At 41.6% G+C, this 18,541-nt stretch overlaps 1 protein-coding gene across 3 annotated transcripts in view; it reads right to left on the minus strand.

Annotated features, from left to right (window-relative positions):
• TRAM1 (translocation associated membrane protein 1) overlaps positions 1-960 on the minus strand; it is a 36,491-nt gene extending 35,531 nt beyond the window's left edge. Inside the window, exon 1 of one of the 3 annotated variants that reach the window (XM_079112526.1) lies at positions 655-839. In XM_079112526.1, the coding sequence (XP_078968652.1) occupies positions 655-777 (123 nt within the window). In that variant the 5' untranslated portion in view covers positions 778-839. Of the gene's footprint in view, positions 1-654 lie in introns of all 3 variants that reach the window. The other 2 variants (XM_079112528.1, XM_079112527.1) reach the window with 2 other exon arrangements.
• Between the last annotated feature and the right edge of the window lie 17,581 nt (positions 961-18,541).

Below are 18,541 nucleotides of genomic sequence, written 5' to 3' on the forward strand. Positions count from 1 at the left end.
TCAGAACCTCGATTCCCGAATCAGACCTCGTTTCTCTAGCAAGGCGAAAGCCAGTGTCAGGGCAGAAAGTTCGCTAACTGGTGAGAAGACCCGAAGCCACCCGTGTGCCGGTGCCCCGCGGTCGCCGCTCTCCAAGCCGGTGGCAGACGCCCGGCCCCGTCGGTGCCTCGCTTGCCCCCACCTCGGTCCTACTAGGGACTTTGTCACTTGGGGCCTGTGACCCGGGGGCCGGCGCGCTGCCGGGCCTGGGCAGGACATTCGGGCGGCCGTGGCGGGCCGCCCCCAAGTCCGCCCACCGCGCGGAGCCAGCACGGCAGCGCAGGAGCCGCCCCCGCCCGCCGTCGGGCCCTCGCCGGCTGCCACGTAACCCTTCGCGGGAACCAGGAACTGCGCGGCCGGCGGGAGGGGGCGGCGGTGGCCCGGGAGTGGGCAGCGCGGCGGCCCCCAAGCCCTGAGGGCGGCGGCGAGGCCCAAGGGGGCTCCGCTTCGCCGCGCCGGCCTCGGGCCAGTGCGGCTGGCGGCGCGGGGCAGGGGGGCCAGGCCCACACCTCCCCGAGTCCGAGCCCCCCGCGTCCCGGGTGCAGGGCCGGGGGCTGGCGGCGGGGTCCGGGCGGGGGGCGGGAGCGGGGGCGGTTGGGGCGCAGGCGGGCTCACCTCGAACATGAGCCCCAGCAGGAAGACCATCGCCACACAGGAGACGATGTCCGCGTGATTCTGCAGGATGAATTCATGGCTCAGGACCGGGGGACTCTTGGTGCTCTTCTTGCGAATCGCCATGGTGGAGCCGCCGCCCGTGCCTGCAGGTGCTCCGCCCCGGCTCCTCTCTCTCCAGCTGCTCACCGGCCAGCCGCCGCCGCCTCCCCCTGGCTGCTCCTCACAGCCCCGCCGCAGCCGCTCGCTGGGGCTTCACTTCCCATCCCACAGCCAGTACGCAGCCGCCGGGGCCGCCCGGAAAAAAAAAAAAAAAAAAAAAAAAAAAAAAAAAAAAAAAAAAAAAAAAAAAAAAAAAAAAAGCGAGCCCGCACCCTGGGCGAGCATGCGCAGTAGGGAGACGGTGCTAGCTCGCGCGGTGGCCGCCCCTGCCAGCCCACGGCGCCACCTGGGGACCGGAGGCCGCTGAACGCCGCGGGCTGGCGTGCGGAGAACAGAGCCGCGCGCTTCTGCTGGGCGCCAGGTCGGGGGTTGGGGAGTCGTTTGATGCGCGAGCTGACCGAGCCTGATCAACAGACTTGAGTCTGTGGCCGGGTCGCATGCGCCATGGTGCGTAGGGCCGCAGGCGTGCTTCCCAGCCCTCCTGGCTATCCAGGTTTCGGTGCCAGTGCCTGGTAACACTGATGGTCAGTTGTGTAGGCGACTGCACTGTCCAGAAAATCTGAAAATAGTACTATGGCCTGAACATACACGGGTACAGCACATTCTCTAGTTTCATCTGCATTAAAAATTAATCTCAGAGTTAGTTTTAATCACTTCTCTGGACTTTTTCCTACTTCCCTCCATTCCCCGCTGGACCTCAAAGATGGTGGGGTCGATTTGCCTTTACCTATTTCATATTTATTGTTAACAATTCTTAGTACTCTGGAGAGAGAGTGCAAAAGGTGTATGGATTAAACATGTTCTCTTTCATCATTCTGCCCAAGCCAAGAGTCCTTTATATTATTTTTCCTGAAAAAACTGCATTACTGTTTACTCATTTGCCAAATCTAGGAACTAAAGTCATCCTAGATTGAGCCCTTTCAGCATCCTTCCACGTCCAACTGCACACCAAACCCAGGCAATTCTATCCCTCTTTCCCCTCCCCACTGCCAATGCCCCTGGAGGGGACTTATCTCTTGCCTACCATATTACATCTAGGTAGAATTATGTAGTGGTTTAAGAAGATGGGTTGCTGGGTGTAGTGGCACACCTCGGTAATCCTAACGGCTCGGGAGGCGGAGGCAGGTTCAAAGCCAGCCTTAGAGACTTAACTAGCCTCTGAGCAACTCAGCAAGACCCTGTCTCTAAATAAAATATAAAAATACTGAGGATGTGGCTCAGTGGTTAAGCGCCCCTGGGTTCAAGCACCTGTAGCAAAAAACAAAACAAAAAAAAAAGTATGCAGGCATTGAATTAGTGATCCACCGTATGATCACAGGTTACTAAATATGTGAGACTCAATTTCCTCATGTATGTATGCATTTATTTTTAAAAAATGTATTGGGTGTTGACCATGTGCCAGGCAGTGGGAACTGGGATAACAGGGCAGCACTGTCACACCTGCCTCCAAATTAACCTAGTCTTACAAACTTCAATTCTAGTATGGGGAGAGACCCTTTAAACAAGATTTTGAAAGTGAAACATGTTAAATTGAGTTGAGGACCTAGAAGAATAATTAAGGAAGGGGAATAGAGGAAGCATGAGAAAGTTACATTTGTCTAAAGACCTGAAGAAGGTGAGGGCCCAAACCATGGTGGCACCATATATAAAACAGAAATCATTGTGGTACTCTAGCAATTAAATGAGATGGTTCAAAGAAAGTGCTTAACAGAGCTAGGGCTCTATACATTTAGTTGGATTTTCTTTTCCTCCTTTCAGCAATCATGAGTTTCATTTCCCTCCAAACCACTTATTTTTTTATCTTTTATTTTTTTTACTAGAATGATGCTTCTAACAGACTCAACATCTGTCAGTGGTTTCCCTTTTCTTTTATGGAAAATTAACATGACTAAATAACTCTTTATGATTGCCTCTGGTACCTACACAGGCTGGCTGCCTCCTTGGGTCTTTCATCTCTCTTTGTATGGGCATTACTCACTACTCACACTATGATACAATATGGCATGCTCCCCTGTCAGTCTTTCCCGTTTGACTGCTGCTGCCTCTGGAATTTTTCCTCTTTTCTCATGTACCCAGCAGACTCCTATTGTTCCTTCAAGTCTGATTCTTTCACTGATTCTATGACTGACCTAAGCAATCTGTCTCTTTTGACTCAATTTTTTTTTTTTTTTTTTGGTACTGGGTATTAAACCCAGAGGCACTTTACCACTGAGCCACATCCCCAACCCTTTAAAAAGGGTCTTGCTAAGTTGCTGAGGCTGGTCTCAAACTGGCTATCCTCTTGCCTCAGTCTCTCCAGTAACTGGGATTATAGGCATGTGCCACTGCAAAAGCTCAACGGTATTTTTTAAACAACTTTATCAATATAATTTATATTATAGAGTTCACTTAGTAAACGTGTATTATTTGAGTTTAGAATATTTACAAAGTCACACAACTGTCACCATCACCCAACTTAGAATACATTTGTCATCCCCAAAAGAAAACCTGTACAAGTTATCAGTCACTCTTGATTTCCTAGTGCCATGGGCAGTATCTAGCAACCACCTATTTTCTGCCTCTCTATATTTGCCCATTTTGGACATTTCATGTAAATAGAATTATGGTCTTTCGTGAACTGACTTCTTTCATTTAAGATAATATTTTTGGGATTTACACATGTTGTAGCATGTATAGGTACTTCATTCCTTTTTATGACCAAACAATATTTCACTGTTTGGATATACCACATCTTATCCATTCATCAGTTGATTGATATATGGCTTTTTTCCACCTTTTGCCTATTGTGAATAATGCTGCTATGAACATTTGTGACCAAGTTTTTGTTGGAACACCTGTGTTCAATTCTTTTGGGTGCATATTCAACAGTGAAATTGCTGGTCATAAAGGAACTTTATTTTTAATCTTTGAGGAACTCAAAGACTAGTTTCCAAAATGTCTACATTTATAACCCTACTAAAGATGGATAAGGGTTCCAGTTTCCTCACATTGTAGCAATCCTTATTGTTTTCTTTTCCCTTTTTCTTTTCATTTTCTTTTTGGCAGAAAATGGATAATTTCTTTTTTGGGAACGAGAAAATATATTTAATAATTTCTTTTGGTTTGCTTTCATCTAAATTATACTTTAAATAGATTGAGTCATTGAAATTTCTTTTATTTATTTTTATAGATTTTAGTTTTTCTAAAAAATTTTACTTAAAGTATTTTAATCAACACATAATAATTTTACCTTTTTTTGTTTGTTTGTTTGTTTTTTGTTTTTTGCAGTGCTTAGGAACAGAGGCAGGGCCTTGCCCTGCTAGGCAACTGCTCTGCCACTGAATTGCATCCCCATCCCATATATTTTTCTTTGAATCTTATCTATCTTGGTGGGTGTGAGGGGGCTCTCACTCTGATGTTGATATCATTTCCCTAATGACTAATGATGTTGACTACTGGCCATTTCATATGGTCACTAGTCATTTGACTATCTTCTTTAGACAAACGTCTGTTCAAATCCTTTACCATTTTCTGAACTGGGTCTCCCCACTGCTCCCTGTGGTACTGAGGTTGAACTCAAGGATGCTTTACCACAGAACTACACCCATAGCCCTTTGGATCTCCCTAAATTGCCAAGGCTGGCCTTGAACTTGCAATACTTCTGCCTCAACCTCCTGAGTAGCTGAGGTTACAATTGAGAGCCACCATGGCCCGCCTGAGTTGGGTCATTTAAAAAAGTTTTAAAAAATGTATCATACATACAAATCTCTTATGAGATATATTTGAAAATATGTGCTCTTTTTACTTTCTTGATGATGTCCTTTGATGCACAAAAGTTTTTAATTTTGATGTGGTTCAGTTTATCTTTTACCACTTGCTTTTGGTGTACTAGTTTATAAGAAATCATTACCCAACTCAGAAATTTATTTCTGTGTTCACTTCAGAGAGTTTTGTAGTTTTAGCTTTTTACATTTAGTTCTATGAGGATTCAGTTGTATTTTCATTTCATTTTATCAACTGTCATACTGTATTCTAATTGTTTTTGTGCATTCCCACTAGACTAGTGCTCCTGAAGAACTGCGAATCTTTTCATCTTTGCATTTGGCATGATGTTGTCAAGTTTTGATTGAAATGTATTGAAATTTCAATATTCATTGGCGAAAGACCTCACATGGCCTAGACTGAAACCTTAAAATAGTTTACTCAAGAAACAAACAAACAAAAAATGAATATACACATAAACATATAAGATGCATATATGTATGCATCTTTTTTTTTTTTTTTTTTTTTTTTAATACTTGGAATTGAACCTAGGGGCTTTACCACTGAGCCACATCCCTAGCCCTTTTTTATTTTTTTAATTTTGAGACAGGGCTTCTCTAAACTGCTTATATGCTAAATTGCTGAGGCTGGCCTTGAATTTGTGATCCTTCAGATTCAGCCTGAGCTACTGGGATTACATGTGTGCATCACCATGCTCAACAACATACACATCTTAAAGATAAAGAGAACTTGTAATGCGCCGAACAAGTTCTGAGTACTAGGGATATAGTTGTAAATAGACAGTTTTAATCTTTATTATTGAACCTCATAACTAGGATGGAAGACAGACAATAAACAAATAATTACCAATGTGACCAGTGTTTTCAAAGGGTCAGTGAAGGGTCAGGCACGGTGGTGCACACCTGTAATCCAGTGACTTGAGAGAATAGGGTTCCAGGAACACATGTTCAAGACCAGTCTCAGCAACTTAATGAGACCCTGTCTCAAAATAAAATAAATAGGGGGTTTGGAATGTAGCCCAGTGATAGAGCTCTTGCCTATCACTTATGAAGTCCTGGGTTCAATCCCTAGCACCAAAAAGAGGCCAGTGTGGAGTATAAAGGAAATGTTCCAGGTCATTTGAAAATGAATTGTTGCACTAATATCAGTTTTTAAATGCAAGCTGGCCTTGCAAACCTTGAAATCTACTTATTTTTCCTTCTTATATTTGAGAAAAAACTCACACTGTTTTGCTTTCAGTTGCTTAGACATACCATACATTTAAAGCTGTAAGGCTTTAAATGGCTTTTAGTTTTGGCAAGATGGAGTGTTAGTTTGGGCTGTCTAAGACACTGATGCCAGGATAGAGTAAGAAGCATGACAGATTTCTTGGTGATAGCATTTGTGAAAGATACAGGGGAGAGGAATCAGTCGGGAAAGCTTCAGATGATGCAAGTCTGACAGCTATAAGAGAAAGGAAGGAGAATGGGGCAGGAAAAGCTTGAAAGTGAGGTGCAGCTGAAGAAGTTCCCACCAGCCCAGAGGGAGCTACAGCCCAGGGATGGCCCACAGAGGAGCCCACTCTAGAAGAGGTGGTGAGTCCTTGGAGGACTGCTGTGCTTAATGGGCCCCTGGGGCCCCTGTCCTGCACTCTTGCCACCTGCCACAGAGAGTCCCTCTCCTGGGCTCTAGTAACCACTCTTACCACTTGTCCCTTTGGACACCTGTTGCTAATCACTGTCCCTCATGGTTTCCTTATGCTCTGCCCATACCTGTGAGGAGTCTTTTTATGAAAAATTTCCCAAATGATCCAGTTTGAGTGGCCACTTGCTCCTGCTAAGATACTGACTGATAGAAAGAGTGTTTTCCTTGGAATGGTAGAAACGAATTGGCTGGGGCTGAACCTGGGCTTGTGGCTCAGTGGCAGAGTGCTTGCCTCTCATGTGTGAGGCCCTGGGTTCCATCCTCAGCACCACATAAAAATAAATAAATAAGTAAAGATATTGTGTCCATCTGCAACTAAAAAAAATTTTTTTTTTTTTTTTTTTTTTTAAAGAAACAAATGGCTGATTGTGGTGCATTCAGAGACAATGGGAAGTGGCACGGTGGAGGCAAGAGTGTAAGAACTCATTTGAGGGATTTTATTGTGGGAAGAGGCAGAGAAATGGGCAAGTAGCTGAGAGGGGTCTAGGGAAGGTTTTGCTTTTCTTTTTTGGCTGTGCTACACTATGATATGTGCATGTATAGATGGGAACGATCCACAGGAGAGAGGTTTCTTCCACAGGAAATGTTGCAGGAGCAAAGACCCTGAGTAGGCCAGAGGTGATGGCATCGCGTGCACAAATGAGCACCCAAAGTGATAAGGGTGGGGCACCCACAGTACCCAGAGGGAGATCAAATTTGATAACGACAAGCTGCAGTTGTCCTCCTTTGAACGTTTCTATTTTCTTAGTGAAATGTGAAATAAGGGCTGGGTTGTGGCTCAGTGGTAGAGCGCTTGCCTAGCACAAGTGAGGCACTGGGTTCCATCCTCAGCACCACATAAAAATAAATAAGGTATAAAAAAGAGAAATATGGAACAAAATTATCAGGAATGGGGATAGTGTGATGGTGTCTGAGATCATGGGAGGATGAAATGAATTTGGGAAATGTAATCAGACAGCTGAACCTACCTGCAATTTTTTGACAAAATTAAAGTGAACTAGGAAACAGATTCGCATAATTTTCTGCAGTCACATCTTCCTGCTTGGATACTATAGGTGTGGAGAAGGCAAAGTTGCCAGGCAAGAGAGAGGGGAAAGGATGCTGAGGATGTGTGCAGGTGAGGGCAGGGGTGAGGAGGCAAAGGCCATGAGGGGTGTTCATGCTCACTATATCATCTCCCCTTTCCTTGACAACCCACTTTTTTCTGCAATGAAAGACAAACATCTGCAGAGTGCATCAGTGGGACTCTTTGACCTTGACTTCCAATTGGAACAGAGCTAGAAGTGAATGCCAAAAAAATCAGTGTTTGGAGGATACATTCTCTCTCAATCCCTTCTTGCTTTGCCACCTTTCCAGGGGTGGCTGTGTTCTCCTGTGGCAGAACCCTTGTCCGGTATCCCTTCTCTCACTGTTTCAGCTCTTTCGAGATCCAGTGATCTCGTCTCTCTCCTACATCTTCAGGCTGTTGGTGGTAATGGCTTCCCAAGTTCCTAGTCTCTGGGTTCTTCTCTGTCTCTTGTTGATTACTTCTATCTGCCCACTTCTGTCCTTTCTTGAAACCCTCTTCAGGTATAACATCCCAGTTTCAGAGAGAGAGAGAGAGAGAGAGAGAGAGAAAGTAATAGTGCAAAGGCACCAGTGTGTGGAGGGGGTGGAGGGGGTGTAGTTTGTTGAAGAGGGGTGGTCTGGATGCTGGAAATGATTTCAGAGGTAGCACAGTCATTGGCAATGAGATGGGCTAGGTAGGATGGTGCGAACTGGTGGTTGAGGTGGATAGAGGAGGAGAGGCTTGGAAGTGAGCAGTCTAGACAATAAGATGCTAAGGTGCTGATGCACACTTCACATGGATTTTAAGTCACCAAGAATGACTGAAAAGAGTAAAGTAGAGAGGGGGCCAGTGGGCCAGCCAGGCACTAACATCTGCTGTGAGCGAGGAGTTCGGGGAGCTGGCAGATGACTACCATGGGAGTGAGTGGTGGCAGAGTTTGAGGGTGTGGAAAGGAAGAATTGTCTGTCAGCAGCACTGAGGGTCATGAGAGACACCCACTGTACCCCTAAGCTCTGCGACACATGGGGCATGGGAGGGATAACACTGCCACCTCCTGAGAAGACTCTCAGGAAAGCAGATTTCAGTTTTCAATTGGAGCTGTAGTCATATTTCTGAGTAAGAATGTGAAGAAAATATTTAGAAAGAGGACGGGGATGCTGGGGATATACCTCAGTGGCAAAGCACCTGCCTTCCATGGACAAGGCCCTCGATTCTGTTCCCACCTCTGCAATACACACACACACACACACACACACACACTATTGGCTGGGTGTGGTGGCACATGCTTCAGCTCAGGAGGCTGAGACAGGAGGATTCCAAGTTTGAAGACCACCTGGGCAACTTAGTGAGCTCCTGTCTTAAAACTCAAAATAAAAAAGGGCTGGGGATGTAGGTCAGTGGTAGATCCCCCTGGGTTTAAGTCCCCAGTACCTTAAAAATAAAATAAAATAAAATAAAATTTGAACTCATCCTGAGAGGAGGAAATTTGATTTCTGCAAGGAAGGAAGCAAAACCATACCATTAATATTTGGAAACTATGTAATTTCCTTGAGTATATAAACCACTCAATTAATATTTGGAAATTATATAATTTCCTTGAGTATAAACTGTGCTGCTATGGAAATGATAAAACATTATAATGCAGTGATGTTGTAGATAAGACTGATGGGATCTTGAAGGTGGATCTCACAAATGAGGGAGAGCTGTCTGGTTATGTTATGGAAAGCCTGTGACCCACCCAGACCATTCCTGGCAAAGAGACTGTGATCCTGTGACCTGTGAAAGCTTAAGGAGCTCAAGAGGGAGTTTGTTGCCTTTCTTTTTTTTATTGTAAACAAATGGGGTACAACTTGTTTCTCTGGTTGTACATGAAGTAGAGGCATACCATTTGTGTAATCATACATTTACATAGGGTAATGGTGTTTGATTCATTCTGTTATGTTTTCCTTCCCCCCACCCCTCCCACCCCTCTTTTCCCTCTATACAGTCCCTCCTTCCTCCATTCTTGCCCCCCTCCCACCCCCTATTATGTGTCATTATCTGCTTATCAGGGAGATCATTCATCTTTTGGTTTTTTGGAATTGGCTTATCTCACTTAGCATGATATTCTCGCCTTTCTTAAATGAAGTACATCAGAGCCTGAGTTAATGTTTCTGATCAGTCTCAGAAATTGATGATGGCGAAGTAAAGAAACTGAAACAGGAGGTAGAGACCATGCTTTCAAGCAGTTTTGCTTTAAAGAGGAGAGAGAGCTGGGAGCATAACTAAAAGGAATGAGGGAGCTCAGGCAGGTTTTGTATTTGAATGATGTGACTCTTTCTCCCCAGAAAGAGTCTGAAGATACTGGGGAGAGGGGAGAAAATGAACGGACTGAGGTCTTTAAAGTTTGTAATCTACTAGAGCATAGGAACCCTGACTTTTCATGGGAAGGAGGAGGAAAAAGACATAGAACAAATTTTAAAGTTATTTGACCATTAAAAGATTTATGAATGAAGATCCCCTTCTGCAGCACGAGACGCTGGCTTTTAATGTTGCATGAGGAAGCAAAATAATTACTTGATGGGCCACAGCTAATATATGCCTTATTTGGGTATGATTCAGTGGAAAATCCCTAGTTTGAGGTTAGCTGGCAGTTTTTGATTAGTTAAGCTTAAGTTCCGTTGTGCTTTTTACAAGAAATTGAGTTTTGATTTGCTTACACAGAAAACCAAGGCACTGGAGCCATCTCAGCCTCATGGTCTCTCAGTTAAGTATTTTAGTGCAATGAACATGAGGGGTGTTACAGTAATAGGGCAGAGGAAAAATGACTGAAGGAGAAGGGGTTTTAAAATAGGATGACTCTAGTATGCTGATTTTAAGTCCTTTGTGTATAAACCGAGGACTGGGTCAAATGGTAGGTCCAGTCCAAGTTTTCTGAGGAATCTCCACACTGCTTTCCAGAGTGACTGCACCAATTTCACTCCACCAGCAATGTCTGAGTGTATCTTTTCCCACACACCCATGCCAACACCTATTATTGCTTGTGTCTTGATAATAGCCATTCTAATTGGGTGAGATGAAATCTTAGGGTGGTTATATTTATTGATACCTTCTTCTGTGAAGTATCTGTCTGGTTCCTTAGCCCATTTATTAATTGGGTTCTTTGTATTTTTGGTGTAAAGTAAAACAGCCACATCAATGTTTGTAGCAGCTCAGTTCACAATAGCTAGATTGTGGAACCAACCTAGATGCCCTTCAATAGATGAATGGATAAAGAAACGTGTGTGTGTGTGTGTGTGTGTGTGTGTGTGTGTGTGTGTGTGTGTTTGTATACATAATGGAATATTATTCAGCCATAAAGAAGAATAAAATTATGGCATTTGCTTGTAAATGGATGGAGTTGGAGAATATCATGCTAAGTGAAATAAGCCAATCCCAAAAAAACCAAAGACTGACTGTTTTCTCTGATAAGTGGATGATGATACATAACGGGTGTAAGAGAAGAAAGGAGGAAATTTGGATTGTGTAGAGGGAAATGGGGGTAGGGGGCAGAAGAAGGAAAGATAGTGGGCTAAGACAGACATCATTACACTATGTATATGTATGATTACACAAATGGTGTGAATCTACACTGTGTACACCCATAGAAATGAAAAATTGTACCCCATTTGTGTACAATGGACAAAATACTGTCGATAAAAATAAAATTAAAACAAATAGAAAGGCTATATTATGGTTTGGAGAGAAAGGAGATTGTCAGCCCCATATCTGACCTCAAGAAATACAAAGTTTAGAGAGGAAAAACTTCACTTAAGGGGGCTGAAGAGAGTTGGTATTTAGAGAAGAGGACTGGGATAAAGTTAAAGCAACTGATCAGAGGGAATGTTCAGTGCACTGGTAGAAGATGTAGGAGAGTTTATTTAAAATGGCATAGATTAGATAGTTGTAACTCTTGTTAGTGGCAAATGACTAGAAGGGTCTATTGGGACAAAAGTTAAGAGAGTCTAAAAGAGCTTTAGGAACAGCAATGTACTGTGGATCTTAGGAACTAGACTTAGGCATTTAAACTCATTGAGTTCTTTTTTCTTTCCCTGCCATCTTTTGCTTCAACTTGGCTTCATTTTGTTTTTTTTCTTATTGTAAACGGACTTTACTTACATGGAAAAAAACAAAAAAAACCCATAGTTATTTGCTAGTTCTTTCAGAACAATTTCAAGGAGGAACCTAGGTTAGTCTAGCTTGTGTTGCATAATCAATTGGAGCAAAATCTACTTAATTCACCATGTTTACTTTTGCTTTGGCTTCTTGGAAGCTAGCCTTATAGCATTCATTCTTGGAATTCAGTCCTTTAATATAATTATTCTCTCTTTCTTCTCCCATTTTATTGCTTGTCTCATTTAATGTAATTTTAATAAATTTCAACTTCAGAGGAAATAACTTGTAATAGCACTGTCCTTTGGACAAGCACATTCCTTGCAATAGCATTTGAGCCTAAAATAAATCAGTTTTTAGGATTATAGGGTGAAAGAATATTGTGGACTATAAAAGTTTCACCATTCAGGCTTGTGGAGATTTTGCAGGAAACTATTATCTGAAAGGCACCCTGGAAATAATTGCTATTAGAAGGCCATATACATAATTAAGCTCCTGAGCCCCCTTCAGCCTCTTTGATATGGGCACCCCTGAGACTAAATTCATTGCTCTTCTTGCCTTTTATTCACCACCTCAAAGAGCTAATCCATTTTAATGGTGTTGACCAGTACCACCATACTGAGCGATTCCCAGATGTGTGCTTGGACCTGAGTCACTCACCAAAACCCAGGCCTGACGCTTTGGCCATCTGCAGGGACCCTTCATCTCGTGGTCACCCAGAGTCAAGCATCCATGTGAAGAAACCCAATACATCTTAAACTGAGCTCCTCCGCTTACTCCACCATGTCATCCTCCTGATCACCTCCCTTCCCCAAATCAGCATGTGGCTACAGGAACCAGCACTCTCACAACCATGTCCCAAGCTGAAATAGTCCTCTGTCACTCCTGTTGCTTGCAAGTCAAGTCCCCTCCACTTACCTGGGCAGTATTGATGTGTCATTTGATGATGTAGTTAGAAGGCATTTTGAGGACCCAAGAAAATGCTTGTGGGTATGAGTGATGCTCATAGGAGTGATATTGCTGAAGAAATGAAAGTGGCTGACTTCACAGCCACCAAACCTATTATTTGGTTTAGCCCCAAAGATTTCTTTCTGTGTTTTCCCCTAGCCTAGTCTTCATTTCCTAATTAAAATAAACTACTAGTACAGTGGTCCCCACCTGAGTTGCAGTTCTCTTTTGATGGTTTCAGTTGTCTGAGGTCAACCACTTCTAAAATATTAAATGGAAAATTCCAGAAATAAATATGTAAATGTTAAATGGTATGCCTGTGATTGTGAAATTGTCAAGAAAGAAAAAGAAATGTATGCTAGCTTTACTGTCCTTACCTAAAACTGCAAAACTAATGGATACCACATGTGATAAGCACTTAGTTAAGATGGAAAACAATTAAATTATAGTGTTTGGTACTCTCCCTAGTTTCAGGCATCCACTGGGAGTCTCATGACATTGTTCAAGGACTACTGTAGTTGATTTCCCCATATACAAACTATTGTTTCCATTCATCATGGCGGTGGTGGTAAGAGTTTGGTAATATCTGTTCAGTCAATTCCTCCCCTGTCCAATCATATCTCCCTCTATGAGTTGTGGTCAGCAGCAAATTAGTAGTTCATAATGTTTACCATTTATTTGGCACCCAACAAATATTAGTTGCTTATATTTTCTGCTTGTTAAAAGTACATTCACATATTCATATTCCATTAGTAAAGTCTTCCCATAATTTTATAAGACAAAATTTACGTTCTTCATCCTGAGAAGTAAAAATACAGTAGTTGTCATACCTTAAACAAATTAATTCAATGAGCTGTTTCCTCATTTGAAATAGGTATAATATTATGTGAGTGGGTCAATTATTGTGGCTTATTCTAATCATATGCTTTTCCCTGTGGGTAAGATGAGTATATTAACAGAAGGTATGGAGGAAGGGGTGTTGCGCAAATAAAAATATGAACCACCAGAGGTGAAAAGTTCTGAAGGTGGAAGAACAGGGGGAGATGGTTGTATCAGGGGAAAAAAAGCCAATTTAATGTAATATGAACATGAGTAAGTGAGAAGAAGGAATGGAATGGCTTATATTTGAGGCAATGCCCAAAGGTATTGAGATAAGTCGTAGAGAGGATTTGTAAAAAATCTCAGCTGTCACAGACAGAGGAAAGACTTGGTTTGAATTCATTGTGCTTTAAAGAGAACTCTAGTTCTCATAAACAGGGAAATAATCGTAGGTAATAGTTTTCTGGGTAGGTTGGCACATGCTGGAGACAGTAGTAGCTTTGGGGGATGTTTCATAAGATAATTCAGCATTTACATCTGCCTGGAGGTCACATAGTAGATCGCTTTCACCTGAGAACTAAACATGGTGAGCATGATTCTGAGCAAAATGCTCTCCTAAACTGCTTCTAAAATTAAGCTTATTCCTCTGGGAATCTGTGACTGGTGGAACTGAGGAGATATCTTGTAGCCGTCAAAAAATGGTATTTGGCTCAGTGCCTAGTACAGAACCAAGGTCTTGGGATGATGGCCAAGAATTCTTTGAAACTTTTTCCTTGTTTGCATCAGCCAATGGGCTATAAAACAAAGTTTACTGCACAAATGAAAATAATAAAATATACACATTTATTTGTAATGCCCTGAGCTATTTTTATATACACTATTAATTTTAACCTCCTATCAATGTAAAGCATGATGCTATCCCTATTTCAAATGAGGAAAAGATCAGGAAAATAGCTTGTTTAAAGTTTGACAACTACTCCATTAAATTTTAGCTTCCCGGATGAAGGATGTGAATTGTATCTTAGAAAGTTTTGATAAAAATTTTACTAAAGAGTAAATATGGTATTTTGTAGCACTTAACTGGTATAAGTCCAAGTGAAATAATCATGAGAAAATATGTGAATGTTCTAAAAACAATGAAAAAATATAAAAGCAACTAATATTTGTTGGTTGCCAACCCCTGTACTAAACAATAAAAACTATTCATTTAAAACTGACAACTCGTTAAGTGAGATGTTACCATTACTATTGTCCAGGTGAGGAATTCATTGGACAAATATTATTACTATCACTACCATGACAAATGGAAATAGGAATAGGCTACATACAGGGAAATCAATTAGTAGTAGTTTATTTTTGTTGGTAAATGAGAGTAGACTAGGAAAGACCAGAGAAAGGAATTATATAAGTCTGTTTTCTGTTGTCAATCACATAAATCCACAGCCTGGGAGAGTTATATAAAGAAAAGAGGGTTGGGAGGCTGACGAAGGAGGATCACAAGTTCAAAGCCCTAAACAACTTAGCAAGGCGCTAAGCAACTTAGGGAGATCTTGTCTCAAAATAAAAAAAATATTTTGAAAAAACGAGCCATGGATGTTGCTCAGTGGTTAGTGCCCCTGGGTTCACTCCCTGGTACAAAAAAAAAAAAAAAAAAAAAAAAAAAAAAGTTTACTTATGATGTCATGATGTCTCTCTCACTTCCTATATAGATTCCAGGATACAATCATGGGGGCTCCACCCTGATGACCTTATCTAATCCCAATCATCTCCCAAAGTCCCTATCCCTAAACACAACAGTCAGATTAGGATTCCAACCTCTTACTACCTTACAATGGGAATTAAATTTCAATCCATGAAAAACTGGTGAACACTGAAACCATAATCAAACCCTAGGAGGAATAATCCTCCAGGTAAAGACAAATAATAGGTTTGGTGGCTGTGAAGTCAGCCACTTTCATTTCTTCAGCAATATCACTCCTATGAGCATCACTCATACCCACAAGTATTTTCTTGGGTCCTCAAAATGCCTTCTAACTACATCATCAAATGACACATCAATACTGCCCAGGTAAGTGGAGGGGACTTGACTTGCAAGCAACAGGAGTGACAGAGGACTATTTCAGCTTGGGACATGGTTGTGAGAGTGCTGGTTCCTGTAGCCACATGCTGATTTGGGGAAGGGAGGTGATCAGGGAGATGACGTGGTGGAGTAAGCGGAGGAGCTCAGTTTAAGATATATTGGGTTTCTTCACATGGATGCTTGACTCTGGGTGACCACGAGATGAAGGGTCCCTGCAGATGGCCAAAGCGTCAGGCCTGGGTTTTGGTGAGTGACTCAGGCCCAAGCACACATCTGGGAATCGCTCAGTATGGTGGTACTGGTCAACACCATTAAAATGGATTAGCTCTTTGAGGTGGTGAATAAAAGGCAAGAAGAGCAATGAATTTAGTCTCAGGGGTGCCCATATCAAAGAGGCTGAAGGGGGCTCAGGAGCTTAATTATGTATATGGCCTTCTAATAGCAATTATTTCCAGGGTGCCTTTCAGATAATAGTTTCCTGCAAAATCTCCACAAGCCTGAATGGTGAAACTTTTATAGTCCACAATATTCTTTCACCCTATAATCCTAAAAACTGATTTATTTTAGGCTCAAATGCTATTGCAAGGAATGTGCTTGTCCAAAGGACAGTGCTATTACAAGTTATTTCCTCTGAAGTTGAAATTTATTAAAATTACATTAAATGAGACAAGCAATAAAATGGGAGAAGAAAGAGAGAATAATTATATTAAAGGACTGAATTCCAAGAATGAACGCTGGAATACTTGCTTCCAGGAAGCCAAGGCAAAAAGTAAACATGGTGAATCAGTAGATATTTTCTTAGGTAGGGTTTCTGAAACATGCTTAGTTATCAGTATCACATAGACTGCTGCTCATGTGGAGACATTGATCAGTGGTCTTGCAGTTGGGACACTGTATGTTTAAAAAGTTCCCCAGAAACTTTTCTGATAATTAGTCTGATTTGATAACAGCTGTCACAAGAGAGAACTACTTCTTTTCAGCTTTGAAATCTGATTGTGTTCTTTGGACATTAAATTTCATGAAATAATTAAATAAAGAATGTCCCTAATAGTATTAACAAATTAAAGGTGAAGTTTATATATGTATCTTATATTGAACTTTGATAAAAATAAAAATCAATGCTATAATATTAAATCGTAATTCTGTTGATGTAGGAAAAGAATAATTGGGTAAATTGACAGACATAATATTTCTTGGTCCTCATAAAAAATCTGAGTAAGTCCCTGAAATTTGCATTCTTAACCCCTTGGTTGATAATGATGCAAGTTATCCAGGACATTTACATTTTTGCAGTGAAAGAATGAATGGCTAACAATATTCCTTTGCATTTAAGGTTCTGAGGTGAAATCTTGAGATATATCATTTATTTATTTAATTTTTAATTATTTTTTTATTTTTACAGACTGCATTTTGATTCATTGCACAAAAAAGGGGTACGACTTTTCATTTCTATGGATGCACACAATGTAGATTCACACCATTCATGTAATCATACATGTACACAGGGTAATAATGTCTAAGTCCACTATCTTCCCTTCCCCCGCCCCTTCCCGCCCCATTTCCTCCTACACAATCCAAAGTTCCACCATTCTTCTCTTACCCACCCCGCCACCCCCAATTATGTATCATCATCCACTGAGATATACCACTTATAATAGACATTTTTATCATTTTGAAAACTGAAGCAAGGGAAGAAAGCAGGATGAGTCTTCTTCCACAAAATGTTACCCTGCTACATGGGAAGACTTCTATTATATACAACTATAGAGCTTCTTCTAGTAAAAACTTTCCTTCAACCCTTGGAAAGATATTAAAAGTATAGGGTGCTTCATTTGCCGCTAACATAGATGCTAGTCTCACCCTAAAAGAAAAAATCAATCCTCAATGGATAAAACCTTTTAGAATCATGGGAAACTGAATTATTGAGCTTCTATGATTTGGATGGGAAATGTCCCCCAAAGGACCATGTGTTAAAGGCTTGTTTTCCAGCCTATACTACTGGGAGGTGGTGGAAACTTTAGGAGGTGGGGCCTAGCTTGTTGCAGTGGCAAATGCCTGTAATCCCAGCAACTCTTGAGGCTGAGGCAGGAGGATTGCACATTCGAGGCAACTTAGTGAAGTCCTGTTTCAAAATAATTTTTAAAAAGGACTGTAGATGTAGCTATGTGGTATAAACACCTCTGGGTTAAATCTCCAGAACACTGCCCCTCCCACCAACACCACCCGAAAAATGAAAAGAAAAAGAGGTGGGACCTAGTGGGAGGTTTTAGGTCATTGGGTGTGCCTTCAAAGAGGTTTGTGGGACCCCCATTGCTTCTTCTTTCTCTAGTTTTCTTCTGTTCATGAGCCAAATGGTTCTGCTCTGCCTTGAGCTCCCTTCTGTGATGAGCTGCTTTGCTGCAGGGTCCAAAGCAACTGGTCCAATTGGCCATGGACTAAAATCTCCAAAATTGTGAGCCAAAATAAACCTTTTTTCTGTTATGGTTTAGATATGAGGTGTCCCCCAAAAGTTCATGCATGAGAAAATGCAAGAAAGTTTAGAGGTGAAATGATTGGGTGATGAGAGCTTTAACCTAATTTGTGCATTAATTGCTAATAGGAATCAACTGGGCAGTAACTGTAGGCAGGTAGGGTGTGACTGGAGGAGGTCGGTCATTGGAGGCATGCCTTTGGGGTACATATTTTGTCCCTGGTGAGTTTCTGCTTTCTGATTTTCATGTCCTGAGCTGCTTTCCTCCTCCACACCCTTCTTCAATGATATTCTGCATAATCTTGGGTCTAGATCAATGAGCTGGCCGTCTGTGGACTGAGACCTCTGAAACTGAGCACCAAATAAACTTTTCCTCCTCTAAAATTGTTTGTCAGGTCCTTTGGTCATGGTGATGACAGAGCTGACTAAAACACTCTGCATAAAATGATTATATTGGGTATTTGTTATAGTAATGGGAAGCTAACATATTGGTATTTTTGTAGAAATATACTTTCCTTAAATCAAACTGCATAATATTTGGTCATATAGATGGGTCCTGAACTGCTGAAATATAACATATTTGGAAATATCTGATTTGTAGCAACACAGGTTTTTAAAGATTGGTCTTTTTCAAATATATAAGGAAAAAAAAAACATATTTTTCTCTTCAGAGGAATGCTTGTGGTTGCTAGTCATTCTAAACTTTTTAAAAGTATGAGTAGAAGTAAGTAAGGGGATCTGCCATATAAATGTTAGCATTCCTGCCGAATTTATAGTGGGTAACTTA

This window comes from Sciurus vulgaris, assembly GCF_902686455.1.
Source record: "Sciurus vulgaris genome assembly, chromosome: 1".
In the NCBI taxonomy this organism is placed as follows: Eukaryota; Metazoa; Chordata; class Mammalia; order Rodentia; family Sciuridae; genus Sciurus; species Sciurus vulgaris.